General features: G+C 33.8%; 1 protein-coding gene across 1 annotated transcript in view; it reads right to left on the minus strand.

The window, feature by feature from the left end:
• Positions 1 to 1,304: 1,304 nt before the first annotated feature.
• Glyp (glycogen phosphorylase) overlaps positions 1,305 to 16,090 on the minus strand; it is a 68,271-nt gene continuing 53,485 nt past the window's right edge. Inside the window, exons 5-15 of the mRNA XM_069821861.1 lie at positions 13,292 to 13,403; positions 11,795 to 11,940; positions 10,426 to 10,599; positions 8,311 to 8,457; positions 8,071 to 8,234; positions 7,373 to 7,487; positions 6,978 to 7,160; positions 6,571 to 6,696; positions 4,954 to 5,175; positions 3,435 to 3,764; positions 1,305 to 1,677 (exon numbers count right to left, since the gene is read on the minus strand). Coding sequence (XP_069677962.1) covers positions 1,507 to 1,677; positions 3,435 to 3,764; positions 4,954 to 5,175; positions 6,571 to 6,696; positions 6,978 to 7,160; positions 7,373 to 7,487; positions 8,071 to 8,234; positions 8,311 to 8,457; positions 10,426 to 10,599; positions 11,795 to 11,940; positions 13,292 to 13,403 — 1,890 coding nt within the window. The 3' untranslated portion in view covers positions 1,305 to 1,506. The remainder of the gene's footprint in view (positions 1,678 to 3,434; positions 3,765 to 4,953; positions 5,176 to 6,570; positions 6,697 to 6,977; positions 7,161 to 7,372; positions 7,488 to 8,070; positions 8,235 to 8,310; positions 8,458 to 10,425; positions 10,600 to 11,794; positions 11,941 to 13,291; positions 13,404 to 16,090) is intronic.

Genomic DNA, 16,090 nt, shown 5'->3' on the forward strand with positions numbered 1-16,090 from the left:
ATCTTGGTGATGAAATAAACTGTTTTCAGTAACTGATTTTAACTTTTAACAAAATGGTATAAGAAAGTGATAAACAAATGAATCTAACTGGAAGACTGGTGTATTGATTTGTAAATAATCTCCGCGTGGGTGAAATATATTTCTTTTCGGTTCCATTGAATTTTATTTAATTTTCAATCAAAATGAAGATCAAATCACAAAATATAGAGCATTGTTACTTGAAAACAGATACGTCACAACTTTGTGACTGGAACACCATCATCAAGCCTATTTTGACTGCGACCTTACAACAATTTACAACTTTGTTGTTAAATTTTAAAAACAAATGTCTTCTCAGTCCAGAACAGAGATAGGCCGCTCATACAACGAAGACAGTGTTATCGTGCCATTTTTATTTGTACAGCAGTTTGTCATGTTAATACTTGAGATTCCGTTACAGCTTACTTTCACAATCCTTTAAGACTAACAAGTCACTAACCTGAACACTTCATACAATTCGGTTACCCTTCTTACCAATGCTGTTCTGTAAAAATCATTTGGTAAGCTCTCTTTTTAGAATGACAGAGCTTTCTACTTAGAATTATTTATTCAGTTTATTTTCGAATTTTACGTATCTGTAACTTGTAGTACTTCCTTACAAGAACATAATTCTCTGCATGTAATTATTTTGTTACAATGGAAATCGTTTGGAATAGTCAACTAATACGTGAATACTGAAGGTAACATAACTTCTATATTGTAACTCATTAACGAAAAAGTGAATGTATATATTTAAAAAAATCAACTTTTCTAAATTAAAAAAATGAGAAAACAAGACTATTTTATTATCAGTATCAGAACTTCCTTTAAATAGCATTCGATTTAATATGAAAATTAATATGTTAGATTATTTATATCTTACCAAATTAACTTGTTGAAGATGAAAATAAAAAAATTCTTGATACAGAAAAAGATTTGGAATTCTGCAGCAGAGACTCACAACAAAACAGATGGCCAAATTATGATAATTTTTTGCAAAATCGAAGGATTAATTTCGACAGTTATGATAACATTTCTAAGAAAATTTGTAATCAGGTGCTACATATCTCCACTGAAAACAAATTAATCTAGGAATGTAACATTTACTACCCGGTCATGATGAAAAGAATTATTGTAATAAGAGAACAAAAACTTTCATGGCATATATTATTCGGTAACAAAAGTAGAAAATCATGACACATTGGTAGAACTATGGTACCAATATAGTGATACATTTACCTTCGAACATACTCCGATCTGTAAAATAGCACTCTTTTATTAGGTCCTAGATGCAATAACATAAACTATGTTTTTGCACCGAATCTACTGTGTATTTTCTGAACACACAATTCCAAAAGGCAACTTCTCTTCCTTTCTCAACAAATTCATTGACAGTGAGATACTGCACGAACTCAGCTGTTCTGGACTGAATAAAAGGAACATTTTCCATAGGCCGATACACTAAACTACATGTTGACATGACGGGCATTACTTAGCAGCTGTCTCTTCTTCACGAGGTTCATGTGGTGCTGGCAGCTTCTCCCAACTAGGCTCCACGCCCCAAATTTCGCGTGCATATTCTGCAATAGTCCTATCACTAGAGAATTTTCCAGATGAAGCAATGTTATGTATGGCCATCTCTGTCCATTTGGACTGGTCCTGTAAAAATAAAAAATAAAGTATTCAAGAATCAAAACTTAGAATCCTGAAATTTCTACGACCTTAAATACATTCATCCATTATAATTCTGTTGTTCAGTGTGAGAACCTTGTAACCCTAAAAAATTATACAATGGTATTAATATAGATCTAAATCATTTATTTATCATCCCTCTTATTGTGACTGCTGTGTAGGCCTAAGTATCCACATCAGCGATAGAAGAGAGATGACAAAGTAACTGCATTACCATTATGTACAATGCTTACAATTAGTGATGGGAGTATTCGAATAAAAAATACGAATTATTCGATTCTTGTAAATTCTCGAGATATATCTCGAATCGTGAACATGTATTCGAATACCATGCGTTTTTTTTAAAGCGATTCATGCCTTTGCTGCAGCAAAATGAGAATCGAAAAAAAAACGTAAGTAGGTCAACTGGCTGCAAAATGGTGGACAATTAATATTGGCTTCTATTTCTGCCGTAATAAATTTAACCCTAAAAGAACCGAACATGTTAAATAGTTTCGACTTCCATGATAATGACATGGAATTATTATTACTAGACGATTTTAACAATAATAAACGTTGCAAAAGGCCAAAACACGCATTCCGCCATGATGGATCATGCAGCAAACTCGTAAACCGAAGTTTTGATTTGCTGCACGGTTGCTACAGCGCTGCTGCAGCGACGGTGAAGCAAATGTAATAAAAGAACGGTCTTGCTGCAGCGCTTCACGTCTTGCTTAAAAAAAAAAACGCACGGATACTTGCTCAGATGGTAGATGCTGCGAGAAGTGAAGAATGAGAACACAAGTTCTCGAAAACACTGACCGCTCATCAATCTTATACATTAGGCTAACCTCGCCCATAAATATGAGGTAGTTCCGTGAATAAAGACTTGCTCCAGAAGTCTCTCTCTCTCTCTGTCTCACCTCTCTCCTCTTTTTTTTCTCTCGTCTAATTACGGAATGCAGGAATACAACATCTTTATCGGAAGTTTCAGATAGTTACAGCATTAGAATAATAGAAAAATATAAACCCCTGTGCTTGCAAAATACACTGCTGTCACTATCACTGTCATACTATATTGGATAAGAAAACCGAGAAGCGAGAACCTGCCAGTAGTAATAAAATTGTTGTTCGAATGATAAAAGTATTCGAGAACTTTTATTTAAACAAATTATTCGATTCTGTCCATCATTATTTACAATTTCTTTCATCTTTGATTTTCTAAGAACAAGTTATGTAAGGGTTACACAGGGTTCTTGTGTAGAACCACAGAATTGTAGTTTTTCATCCAATCTACATTTTAATTTTGAGCATTTGTACAATTATCATTCTATATATTTTTATAGTACATTTGACAAGGAATTTTATCTCATATGGTTTCGAACAAAATTGTTATATCTTTCACTTAGCTTAATACAGGTACTAAATTTTCTGTGAAGTAATATGTTTTATTACTATCAACAAGCGAAAAGAAAATCTTACCACTAGGATAGTTAAATACATTAATTCTGATGCAACGTAAAAAATTCTATGGAATTCTATATACAGAATAATAATTACAAGTACAATTTAAAATACTTGTTTTATTTTAAAATAACTGAAAAAAGTTTAAACTTGTATCAGTCCACCTTCTGTAAAATAATGGACTTAGAAAGCACTATAACAAACGTGGTTCTTTCGCCTAACATATTCATAAAAATTATAATAATTCAAACTGAAATATCTCATGAAATACGAAAACGTACCTGATAGACTTCACCCACTTTTTCCTGGCACTTGATGTATGCATCAAAGTCTGCAAGTAGGAAGAACCTGTCATATTTCAACAGGACATCGGCCACATCCCTGAATTCATCTGGATTCCCAGGGCTGAAGAACCCATTCTGAATCTGGTCCACACACTGTTTGATCTCTGGGTTCTTATTGTAGTAGTCATATGCATTGTAGCCACGACGCTTTAGATCCTCCACTTCATCTACCGTCATGCCAAAGATGAAAATGTTATCCCTCCCCATTTCTTCAGCCATCTCTACATTAGCTCCGTCCAGAGTACCAACTGTCAGTGCTCCATTCAACTATAACAGAACAATCAAGAGAGATGTAGAGATTTGTATTCTGAAAGACAGGCATACAAATGAACCTCAATAAATATTACAACACAGTTTTATTTATAAACACACACATAATTATTTCTTAAGTAGGCTTACAATTGACCCACGAGAATAAAATAGCATCCTGAAGCCTTCTTTAGTGCAAAAGCAAACTCGAGTACGATTACATAGCAAGACCATTGTTAAGTTATGTGCGCGAAGTATGGACAATAAGGAAAAGAGAAGAAAACAGATTAACAGCTTGTGAAATGAGCTTCCTCGGAAGAATGTAAGATATCCAAAGATGACCATAAAAAGAATGAGAATGTATTACAAGAATTAAAACTGGATCCCTACGTCCGAAAATACAAAGTCAACTGGTACAATCACCTACAGAGAATGTCTTCGCACAGAATTTTGGAGACCATGTTCCATTACAGCCTAGCTGGAAGAAGATCATTAATACGTCCAAAAAAAAAAAAAATAAATAAAAAAAAATAATAGAAAGAAAATTTTCTATTGTGATCATAACAAGCCAAAAGTCTTTATACTTGGAAGGATGATAATGATGATCAATATGATGGTGATAATGATAATGATAATAATTGGGGATAATTGGGGAAACGTATTATGTGTCTTTCACATGTTAACTTTTATGTTACCTTGTTAACATGTTTCGGCCTGCTATTGGCCATCATCAGAACTGATTGTTGCTGGTCTTGGCGCCTTTTGTTTTGTTTGTATAGGCAACATAAAATTTAACACGTGAAAGACACATAATACGTTTTCCAAAGTTATATAGTGTTAAAAGTTGTGTAATCAAGATGTATAATGAAGAAAGACGAATCATATACAGGTAACATAAAATTTAACACGTGAAAGGCACATAATACGTTTTCCAAAGTGATATAGTGTTAAAAGTTGTGTAATCAAGATGGATAATGAAGACAAGGCGAATCATATAAAGGTAACATAAAATTTAACACGTGAAAGACACATAATACGTTTTCCAAAGTGATATAGTGTTAAAAGTTGTGTAATCAAGATGGATAATAAATAAATTATATAAATGTGATTTACTTTTGGTGAACATAGATAAACTCTGAGAATTATTTACTAGAGAGCAATGAACAATGTAGAGAATTTCTGTTAGAGATCAATGTGAGATATTTACCATGAATTTCATGTTTCCAGTGCCTGAAGCTTCTGTGCCAGCAGTTGAGATCTGTTCACTCAGATCTGCTGCAGGCATGATTCTCTCAGCTAGAGTAACACGGTAGTTCTCCAAAAAGATGACTTTCAATTTGTCTCCAACAATTGGATCATTGTTCACTACACTGCCAACAGAGCAGATCAACTTTATGATCTTTTTGGCCATGTAGTATCCTGGGGCAGCCTGCAAGTAAATGTAATGAAATGAGAATAGAAAAACAATAACATCTTTACAATTATCATTGTAATTGAAAAATCTCAATACAATTTTGACGAGGTTGCAAAAGAGTGTTTTCCTTTCCCCAGAACAGAATAAAACGTTCGAGGACATTCACAAAACTACTCAGAACAGAAAATATCCAAACTTTTCAATAGTTATTGTATCATCACCACCACCTGCACCATTATTATCACAGTCATATTCTTCACTTTCATTTTTATTGTTTTCGTCATTCTCATCATAACATTATAATGAACAAATCATCATAGACTATAAGTGTTATATCTCGAATGTGGCTATTTTAAGTTCTATCTCGAACGTTTCTTGTTGTCTTTTTGGCTCTTGTAAAAATAAGTTTTGTAGCAGAAATTATCTAAAATACCGGTACATATACAAAGTGAACTAAACATTTAAACAACAGTTCAGGATTTGAAAGCAACCATTGAAAAGGCTTTTGAAAAAATGTATTCGGATCAGATACTATGTGAACAAGTAGGTTTAAGTGTCCCAGATTGCCTTCAGCAATTTATCAATCCAGAAGGGGGGTGGGGGGAACAAACAATGAATACTTACTGATTCTGAACCATTCTGTATAAAAATAAATTAATAGACTTGTCATTATATAATCTTGATGAGTATTTTAACTCTACAGAGCTGTATAGCTTTTAGGGAGAATTGTCCATATGATATTATATAATGTAATTATTTCATTGTATGTAACTTATGAACTTATTGCTTACTTGTAAATCATGACATTTTCCTATGCTGTATTGTACAGTCTTTGGAATGAAATGTTTAAAATAAAAAAAATAACAAATTATGAATAAATAAGCTAGATGTCTGAATGTAATTCTATTTTCTATTATAACCAATAAAGTAATAAATTCAATAACTACCGGTACCGGTAGTTGTAATATTTAATCTAATCTAATTTTACTTATGTGAATATTAAAAATTAGAATATTATATCCAAGACATTATTCAAATTAAATTATGAAGTACAAATTTATCAATATACTGACATTTTTTTAAAATTCAAATAGCCTATTTGAACCAAGCAAGCATAATGGCCTTACTTCACTAAAATTACTATGAGAACATATTAGTTTAGCGAATTTATTTTGCTACACCACTGACTTGTTTCCTATAGAATTACTACCAGTACTTATGTATGACACAACTTATAAAATGTAAAATAAATGATATAAACGATTCTACAACCACAACAAAATAACTTTAAATCTTCAGATTTGATCAAAAGTGCCAATCTGCCAATGGCTCAATGTTTGACCGAAATAATTAAGATATTTTCTATTGAGATAGTTTCTAATAGTTTAGTAACCTTAATTCATATCATACCTTGCCTCCAATCATGACAGTTCGTGGAGCAAAGTTGCCATTAGGGTTTCGTTTGATGCGGTTGTACAATGTAATGATGTGTAGACAATTAAGAAGCTGCCGTTTGTACTCATGGATTCGTTTGACCTGTAATCAATGTAACGTTTGTTAAAAATAACTTAAATACATAAGAAAGATGGAATTGACAATGACTGGAGTTAAGAAGTAAGGAGTAGATCACTGCCAGTACTCTGTCATCTTATAGACTACTATACATCTTAAAAAGGCTCTGTACTAGAATAAAAATCACTGGAAACATAAAATTCAATCCTAATCTCGTATATACATAATTATACTCCTATATTAAAAAAAAGTCAGTCAAGAGCTCTAGAACAGTAGACTATTTATGTTACCGGTACAATATTTACCTGTATGTCAAACATGGAGGCTGGGTTCACCTTTACGCCATACTCCTTCTGAAGTAGCTGTGCCAACTTCAACTTGTTTTCCTGTTTTACCTTCTGCACACCTCTCTGAAAGTTTGGATCCTTCGCGAATTGCTTCAGCTGCTCCAGCTGTTCAAGGTGAACTATCCACTCCTCTCCAATTTTCTATAATATAATTAACTGTGGTACATTATGGTTTTTTATACTGATCTGCAATTAACAGCTCAGCAGACAGAAGTCGAAATGTCTGTTCCATTTATTCAAAATAATGTTTTAAGATTGACTTGATCATTATTCATAATGAAGTTTAACTGAAATATGTGTACTCAATGAAATATTTTTAAGTGTAGAATTTTACATTAAAAAGTAAATCTCACCTCTGCGATGAGATCAGCCAAGGAAGGGTTGCAAAGCAACAACCAACGTCTGGGGGTGATTCCATTTGTCTTGTTTTGGAACTTCTCTGGCGTCATTTCATAAAAGTCATGGAAACTGTAACATAATAAACATGTTACTAGATATTAAATGTAAGTTTGTAATTTATTTATAATACACGCCTTTTACCAACCTACACCTGATGCTGGTGAACGTTAATGCTGATACTCCAACAAATAAGATTATTGATCCAATTGATATTATATTTGAAGTTGAATATACAGCATGATCATTTTAATAATGTCGTGCTATTCTTGCTAAATGAAAGGCTTCGTAGAGCATTGGCACTTTTCTGCCATGTTTTTATACGTTGATACATAATAATTAAAAAAAAAAAAAAAAAAAAAAACCCTATAGTGTCGTTTTTTATATTTTTAAGGTGTGTAAGAAATACAAAATATCTTCACCTTAAAAATATGAGAATCAGAGTAGAAGGATTGTATATTCCCGCTGTACTCACCAAAAGCCTATAACATTTAAATTCTATCTTATATGTATTTTGATTGATAAATGCAGAATACAAAATAAAAGCAAGAATATAATCAATTACATAATAAAAACTGTTTTCTTCAAACGCATAAAATGTAGAATGAAAAAGCATGTATAAATTTCAAGACATCATTTATTTGTAGATACTCACATATCAGTCTTGATTATGTCAGAGTGAATACGAGCAACTCCGTTCACAGCATGTGAGCCAACTATGCAAAGGTGAGCCATGTTGACCCTCTTCTCGCCCTCCTCCTCAATGAGAGACATTCGTTTAACTCGGTCCCAATCTCCAGGGAATTTCTTTTGCACCTCCTGTTCAAGAATAATCTTTTAAATAATCTGCCTTCTTTGACACAGCCCAGGAAAGCACACTAAGCTTCGCACTCACCTGCAAGTGAAGATGGTTGATGTGATAAATAATCTGCAGATGACGAGGAAGAATGCTCTCCAGCATTGATGTGGGCCACCGTTCCAGAGCCTCTGGCAGAACAGTGTGGTTAGTGTATGCACACGTCCTTTTTGTTATGTCCCATGCCTGTAATAAAGCGAATGTACAAAGATAATTACATGAAATATGTTTCTAATCAACAATTCCAATCCAATTCTTTAGATCATTTCGCGAATTGCAATTGAAATACAGGATTAAACGAGCGTTGAGCGACTTCTTTTCCTATTGCGGATATATGCATCTTCAGCAATCTTACATGTCGTAGCAACATAACTTACAAGACATTACGAACGTTTCACGCTAGTTTGCAATATTCCAGCGGGATAGACATTCGGCCATTTTCATACCTCAGGGAAGTGTGTAAGGGTAAGAAAATGGAGTGTTATGACAGGTTAGGTTAGTTTAGACTTTTATTATGTCTTACGCATTTATCTGTGACAGGTTAGGTTACGGTAGTTTAGGGTTTTGTTATGCCTTGTATAGGCAAATCTGTGACAGGTTAGGTTAGGTTAGTTTAGAATTTTAGTGACAGGTTAGATTAGTTTAGGCTTTTATTATGCTTTGCATATACGAAACTGTGACAGGTTAGGTTAGGATAGTTTAGGCTTTTGTTATGCCTTGTATAGGCGAATCTGTGACAAGTTAGGTTAGGTTAGTTTAGGATTTTGGTGACAGGTTAGGTTAGGTTAGTTTAGGCTTTTATTATGGTTTGCATATACGAAACTGTAACACGTTAGGTTAGGATAGCTTAGACTTTTGTTATGCCTTGTATAGGCGAATCTGTGACAGGTTAGGTTAGGCTAGTTTAGGCTTTTATTATCAAGATGAAGGTGAAAGTGATTGAATGTGGCGCTCTTGAACAGCTAGTGATTTTTTTTTGTTTTCTATGTTGGCAGTTCACGTCAGTCAGTGTCTATTTCAAATTCGGTGGAAGTCACTCAATACTTGTTTCACCGAAATATAGAATAGAAGCAAAATGTGATGATTATGGTGTGAATTTAATTTAGGTGTTACTGTCAAAATTCGAAATCCATCAAAACCAGTTTCAACTAGTAAACAATAGTTTAAGCAAACAAAAGCATGAGCAAAAAACGTATATGCAAGGCCTACCAAAAGCCTAAACAAACCAAACCTAACATGTCACTGATTCTTGACCTTACGAGAACTCGTTTTCTATCTATCTACATGTGTTTAAATTAGTTTTTACTAGTTGAAACTGGTTTTGAGGGATTTCGGGTTTTAAATGATAACAGATACAATATTATTGACTTATGTTCAGCCAAAAACAGAATGAAACTAGATTAATAATACAAGGTACGTTCAAATTTTCGAAAACAGAATATATATTCATAATAAAATACAGTCATTTTACTCGTATAAACGCACATTCAATTAAGGGTGCAATGTTTAAAGAGTTTTCTTTCAGGAAACGTCTTCACACCATACAAAATTATTTTCTTTCCTCAAAAAGGTGAAACTGTGTACATGCACCATGCTCCAGATTATCCTTTTACAAGACATGGTAAAAATAAAATTTCAAAAATAATCATACAGACTTAAAAGTTAATAACAATTACATCATTCACTAGCTAATTCCGTTATTTTGTAAACCTAATCTGTCTGAATTTACAAATGTTCTTTATTATAGTACGAAGTGGAGAGAAATTAAGTTTTTTTAATTTCTAATGCGGCTTAGAACTTAATCAATGGCCATTCTCTTAAAAAATACCATACAATGTGTAAGCAAACAAAGGTCTGAAATCAAAACAGTATGTAGGTATGGTAAGTAATAAGTACTGGTAACAAAAAAATTATATTAAGGAGAAAGTTTGTTCATGTTTCCCAGCTTCCCAATTTTGGTCACAGATGTTTGTAGAGCAGAATGCAGGGCAGTGTTGAAAATGAGAACTAGCCATATTTTCTTGCATATTTAAAAATGGGCAAAGAGACTCCAGAATTACAATAATTCTGTATAAATGAGAGGTAATACAATCGTGTCTTGTAGCCAATCGGATATGTGCAACAACGAATATAAATTAAAATATTTTGATGTACCTTTTCCCATGACAAACCCTCCACATCGACTAGGACCCGCATGAGCTCTGGAATGGCAAGAGAAGGATGTGTGTCATTCAGTTGAATGGCCACCTTCTCAGGAAAAGCATCAAATGATGTTCTTACAGCATCACGGCAGCCAAACTTAGAGGACTTGAAGCGTCGAATGATATCCTATAATCAAATTATCATTAAATATTTTGCGAGTGATTGGAGTGTGTAGGTAATAAAAAATACATGTATATAAAAAATGAAATGTTAGTTATTAAGCTTTGTGTAATTATGTCACAAAATTAATATAATTTATGTAAGAATAAAATTACAAGTCACCATAATGTAATTTAATATGTGCTAAAATTCCATTTCGTAACCAAAACAATAATTGTTACCATATGTAGTTAAATCCGAAGACGAAAGTAGACTACAATAAATACGAGTATGATAACAGTTTCATTGGGGTCAAATTTTTTCAAGGCATTAGTTATTGTTATTCTTAAGAGAGTCCCAAAATAAATCCTTCGAAAATATTTGTGTAAATTTCAACTATTATCACTAAAGCCCGGATTTCTAAGCAAAATGCATATTCTTTTCCACACTTCTAAAGGTAAGCAGAAAGGTTATACTTCGTAAGACACACTTAGATAAGCAGTTTTAACTATGTTTGTTAGTGCTTATAAATGCTTATTTCGCAGGAAAACATTTTCGCCTACTTATTTTACGATTTTTAATTAAAACAGAATATTTTACCCAAAACTGTAATTTTAAAAGTGCATATTTCAATCTAGCCGTCATTTAGCACTGATTCCCTTTTTTATTGGCTAATGAACAATTAACTTCAGTCGAATGCGTAAGAAAGCAATGCTAGGGTATGACCCAGGATGTTGTGAAATAATACTGCGTTGTTCTAATGAGGAGAGAACCTTGGGATTCCCCGCCAAAACACTGTGTCAAATTTCTAAAAAGCTTTATGGTGAAGAAACAGATATTGAAGAGGAATTCATAGAAGAACTGTGGTGCTTTTCACATGTGCCTGTGAAGTCATGCGATGTCGAAAGAACATTTTCACTTTACAAATCATTCTTCACTGACAGACGCAGGAGCAAAATCTCAGGATAACCTTCCTTGTATACTGCAACAACCTTAAATAAAGTAAGAGTTCTACGAAACAAATAATTTATCATATTTCTGTGTATTCCTTTTTGCTTATTTTGCTGCTTATTTTCATAATTTTTCGTGCTTATTTGCTAGCTTATTTTACTGTTTGATTGTGCTTTGAAATTCGGGCTTTAATTATCATATAAATTGTTAATTCATTTCTTCCATCAAGTTGACAATATGAAGTAAGAAAAACAGTTAAAAGTGTTTAAACCTGCAAAGTGGCAGCACACATGAAGTATTCTTGCTTCAACCTCAGTTCTTTCCCTTCAAAGAAATTGTCATTAGGATACAGCACCCTGGAGATGTTCTCTGCGATATTTCTATCAATCACAGCCTGAATATAATCTCCATCATTAACTGCAACAAACAAGCCATATGCATAGATAATATAATGCTAGGAGTTCGCTAGAACCGATTACATTTCTAACAGTTCTTGTAAATGAAGTAAAATCTACTTATACTATTCGACACATTTAATAATGCAATTTATTATTATATTTTCCTATAGCTGCCATGGTGGTCTAGACTTATAATCCTATGGACTCGGGTTCGATCCCTGGCATATTCCCAATTTAACACAGTAAAGCAGTTACTACTTATACAATAACATTAATCAGTGATTATAAATTGTGTTGGGCAAGCCCGTAATCCAGGTAACACAGTGGTTTTTTCCAGGAGCTTTCCCAACAAATCATCATCATCATCATCATCATCATCATCATCATCATCATCATCATCATCATCATCATCATCATCATCACGGGTGTAATGTAGATTTGTAAATTGGTCTACACATATGGGTGAAAAACGAACAATCAATTACCTGCTATTAGTATAAAAAACGAAAAAGAAAAGAAGTTTTCCTGCCATTTAACAGCCTCAGCAGAGTATCCCGAAAACATAATATTCTAGTGATGAATAAGAGTGAAAATAAAATACTTTAAGATCATAATTTCTGAAATACTCACTATTTTTTTTTTTTTTCATAAAATAATGTAACAGATAGAGTCTGCCGAGTTAGCTCTGTGGTAGCATGTCTACCTCCAGACTAGCTGGCTCGGTTTCGATCCCTGGCGGAGTCAGAAATTTTCATGTAAAATTTATATTTCGGGACTAGGAGAGATGGTGGTGCACAACTTCTAATCACTAAATTGTGCACCAATATGCCTGGGTTAAATCCCAAATCTCTCCGCAATGCATACGAAGAGAAGGCATATGTCACTGTTGATAGTGATTCGTCCATCGGATGGGGACGTTAAACCTTGTGGCTCCCTTGGTGCTATTCGACAGGAGTAGGCTATGTGCCGGAACCGAGTTTCCCCTTCTCCCTTCCTCATCATCATCACCCATTCCATACACTACACTTCACGAACATTCACACATACACTCAACGTAGTATACGACATAACTCTCAACAGATACACACCATGTACAACGTGGCCCGCCGAAGTGGTATACAACTAGAAAATGAGTCACAGTCCTGCCATCCATTCACTATATGCGGAACACGAATCACGTAAAGTAAAGTGGGTAGGCGTTGGATACATACATTTAACAGATACAGATAAGAAATAAATTCTACAATATACAGTATTATTTATTAGAATTCTTTTTTCGTATTTTGTTTAGAGTATTTTATGTTTTTATAAGGGTACAGCATGCTACCTGGTTATCATTAAGTGTAAAAACAAATGAACAAATTACTTACAGAACTTAAGGTTAAACTCTACTGGAGACTTGGCTGACCAGAGCCGCAGCGTGTTAACTACATTATTCCCATATCCTGGAATTGGACTGTCATATGGCATAGCAAACACGACCTGCAAATGTAAGGAACATTATCTTGACAAGATAGCAAGAATTACTCTTCGTCTCAAAGGAACGATTTATTCACGCTGAGCACTCGTAATGGAATACAACAAAATCCTATTATTGTATACCGGATGTATCTTATCTAACTGAATGTAAATACATGCAAACACAACCTTTACTGATCCCATTACCATTTGTCCACTTGTATAAAGGAACAAATATTGATTACATAAAGATTTTATAACTAGACAATTCTTCACTGGACTAAAAAATGCAGCATTAATCCATATACAGAGTCTTCATTCGTAATTTCTATTCGTAGACAGAGATAGAGTTCAGCTTTGCAGAATGTTACAGGCTGCTCAGCTCATAGCATTTGTCGCAACTCGCTGTCAGTTGCTGCACTTATAGAGTACTGTATGGCTCGAGACATAACAGTTTCATTATGATATGACAGACATTACAGGACGATTATTTAGTCCTGACAGTCGCCAACAATGTGTGCCTGGGTCAGGTGAGTCCATTAAGTTAAGCCAAGAGGTGTTTGGGTTAGTCAGTCGCATTCAGAGCGATTGGATATCACGCATGCGGTAGAGCGGTATGTTTCCAGTACAGTTAAGCTTTCTTTATCTCTACTCCGGAGCTCTCCCCACTACTCCTATTACTTCCCCTCTTTCGTGTCGACGAGCTGTCAGGACTAAATAATCAGTCTGTACATTCGCTCCTATTTGCTGGGCCAACAATTAAAAGATTTTGTCAGTGAACATTTGCAATTTCCATCAATAATAATTATGAATCATAGTTAAAGATTCTTTATAATGGAATTTATAATTTAAGTTAATAGCAAACATTTCGAAATTTTACTCTGCTCATTCGGCAATGACTGGCTGAAACGTCAGTTTTGAAACGCTGTTTCTCTACCTGTCTCATTCACTCTAGTCATTATGTAATTGATCTTTTAGCAGAAACTCCGTGAAAGGAGTATATGTTTTTTATTTATTATACTCCAATTTTACAGAGATCCCTATTTTACCTGAGATAGGTAAGGAGTATATGTTTGTTGACACAAATGGTAACTATTAAGGCAAATCCATCAGAGAGCATCAGCCTGATGTACCATAAAATGTGGCAGTTATGCCATCTAGCAAGATTTCAGTGCATGATGAACTCGTGACGATTTTTTCTCTGAAGATTTGTTAAGTTATTTAAATATTATTAACAGACATCGGATTCTAGGGCAAATGCCTATTTTGTTTCTTTAGGAGAAAAGTAAAAATAATTATTAATATTTGTGTTTCATGGAAATTGAAAGGTATTCAAAGAGTTTTATAGTGCCCTAAAATGCCCTAAAACGGTTATTAGAGCCTAATTTGTTAATATTCGCCTAAAAATGCCTAACTCACTGTAAAGTTTCGCATTTTACTCTTACTTTTTATAATTTATACATGCATTCACTGCGAAATTTAAGGCATTTAAAAAGTGGAAAGTTTGCTTCACACCGGCCATGAAACCATTGATAAAGGAAACAAAATGTTTTGAATCTCACGACACTCGCAATAGATTTCACCGAATTTAACATGTTTGGAGGCATAAATGCCGACAAAGAACCAACCTTAGTTTTGAAGCAGGCAACAATCACAACATGTGCTGCTACCGATTCAGAGATATACTATACTATAAAAATGACTGTTTTCAGTCTGAAACCGATTAGCTGTACTGCCCTTCAGAGTGTCATAAAATCACAATTTTTGGAGAAAGAGTGTTTTTGAAATATTTATGAAAAGTCGTAAAACTGCGAATTAGTAGGGTAAACCGTTACAAAATATTTAAAAGAATGGCCCTCCTAGTGTTAACACTACCAGGAAATGCAACAATAAGTGGAACTTTGTATTTTTGTCCAATTGAATCTCAATAACAACGGTTCATTTGAATGCTCATTAACAGTTGCTCTTTCCCTCACCTTATTTGTGTTGAGAAGTTTTGAGCGGTAGGACGTTTTCCTGTGAAGTTTAACGCGATAATGCCGAAAAATATAAGTGCAAAATCTACAGTGATCCGGCAATGGCTAACAGAATATTCAGAATTCACTTATGATGGAAAAATAATATTCTGCAAGATTTGTAGCAAACAGGTATGTAACAATAATTGAAATATATAAATTCTATTAATTTTAATGAGTAGGCCTATAATATTTATACATTGACTCAGCTATCCTGAGGTATAATTATTTTTAAGACCACTACACTTTAACCTTTTAAATTCCGATAGTTAAAGTATTTGCAGGTCATTAATATTTTGATTGTTCGAACCCACTAACTTTGTGATAGAAATACGGCAATACAACAATTAGGATTTTATTTTAATTCAGTTTACTTTACATTTTTAGATTTCGCAAGAAAAGAAGTGCCACCTAAAGCAGCATGTGCAAGGAGCGGCTCATAAGGCTAAAGCTCAGCAGAAAAATCAAATGCAACAAACTTTACTAACACAGCCTACTTCATCCAATCTCAGCAGCAATTTCTATGCTGATTTAACCAGAGCGTTTGTTGCTGCTAACATTCCCTGGAATGCAATTGAAAATCCGGTTTTAAGACAGTTTTTACAAAAATACTGCAAACAAAATATCCCATCTGAGTCGACCCTAAGAAAAAATTACTTAGACAGAATATACAATGAAACTTTAGCTTCCATTCGG

The sequence above is a fragment of the Periplaneta americana genome, chromosome 3 (genome assembly GCF_040183065.1).
Source record: "Periplaneta americana isolate PAMFEO1 chromosome 3, P.americana_PAMFEO1_priV1, whole genome shotgun sequence".
NCBI lineage: Eukaryota > Metazoa > Arthropoda > Insecta > Blattodea > Blattidae > Periplaneta > Periplaneta americana.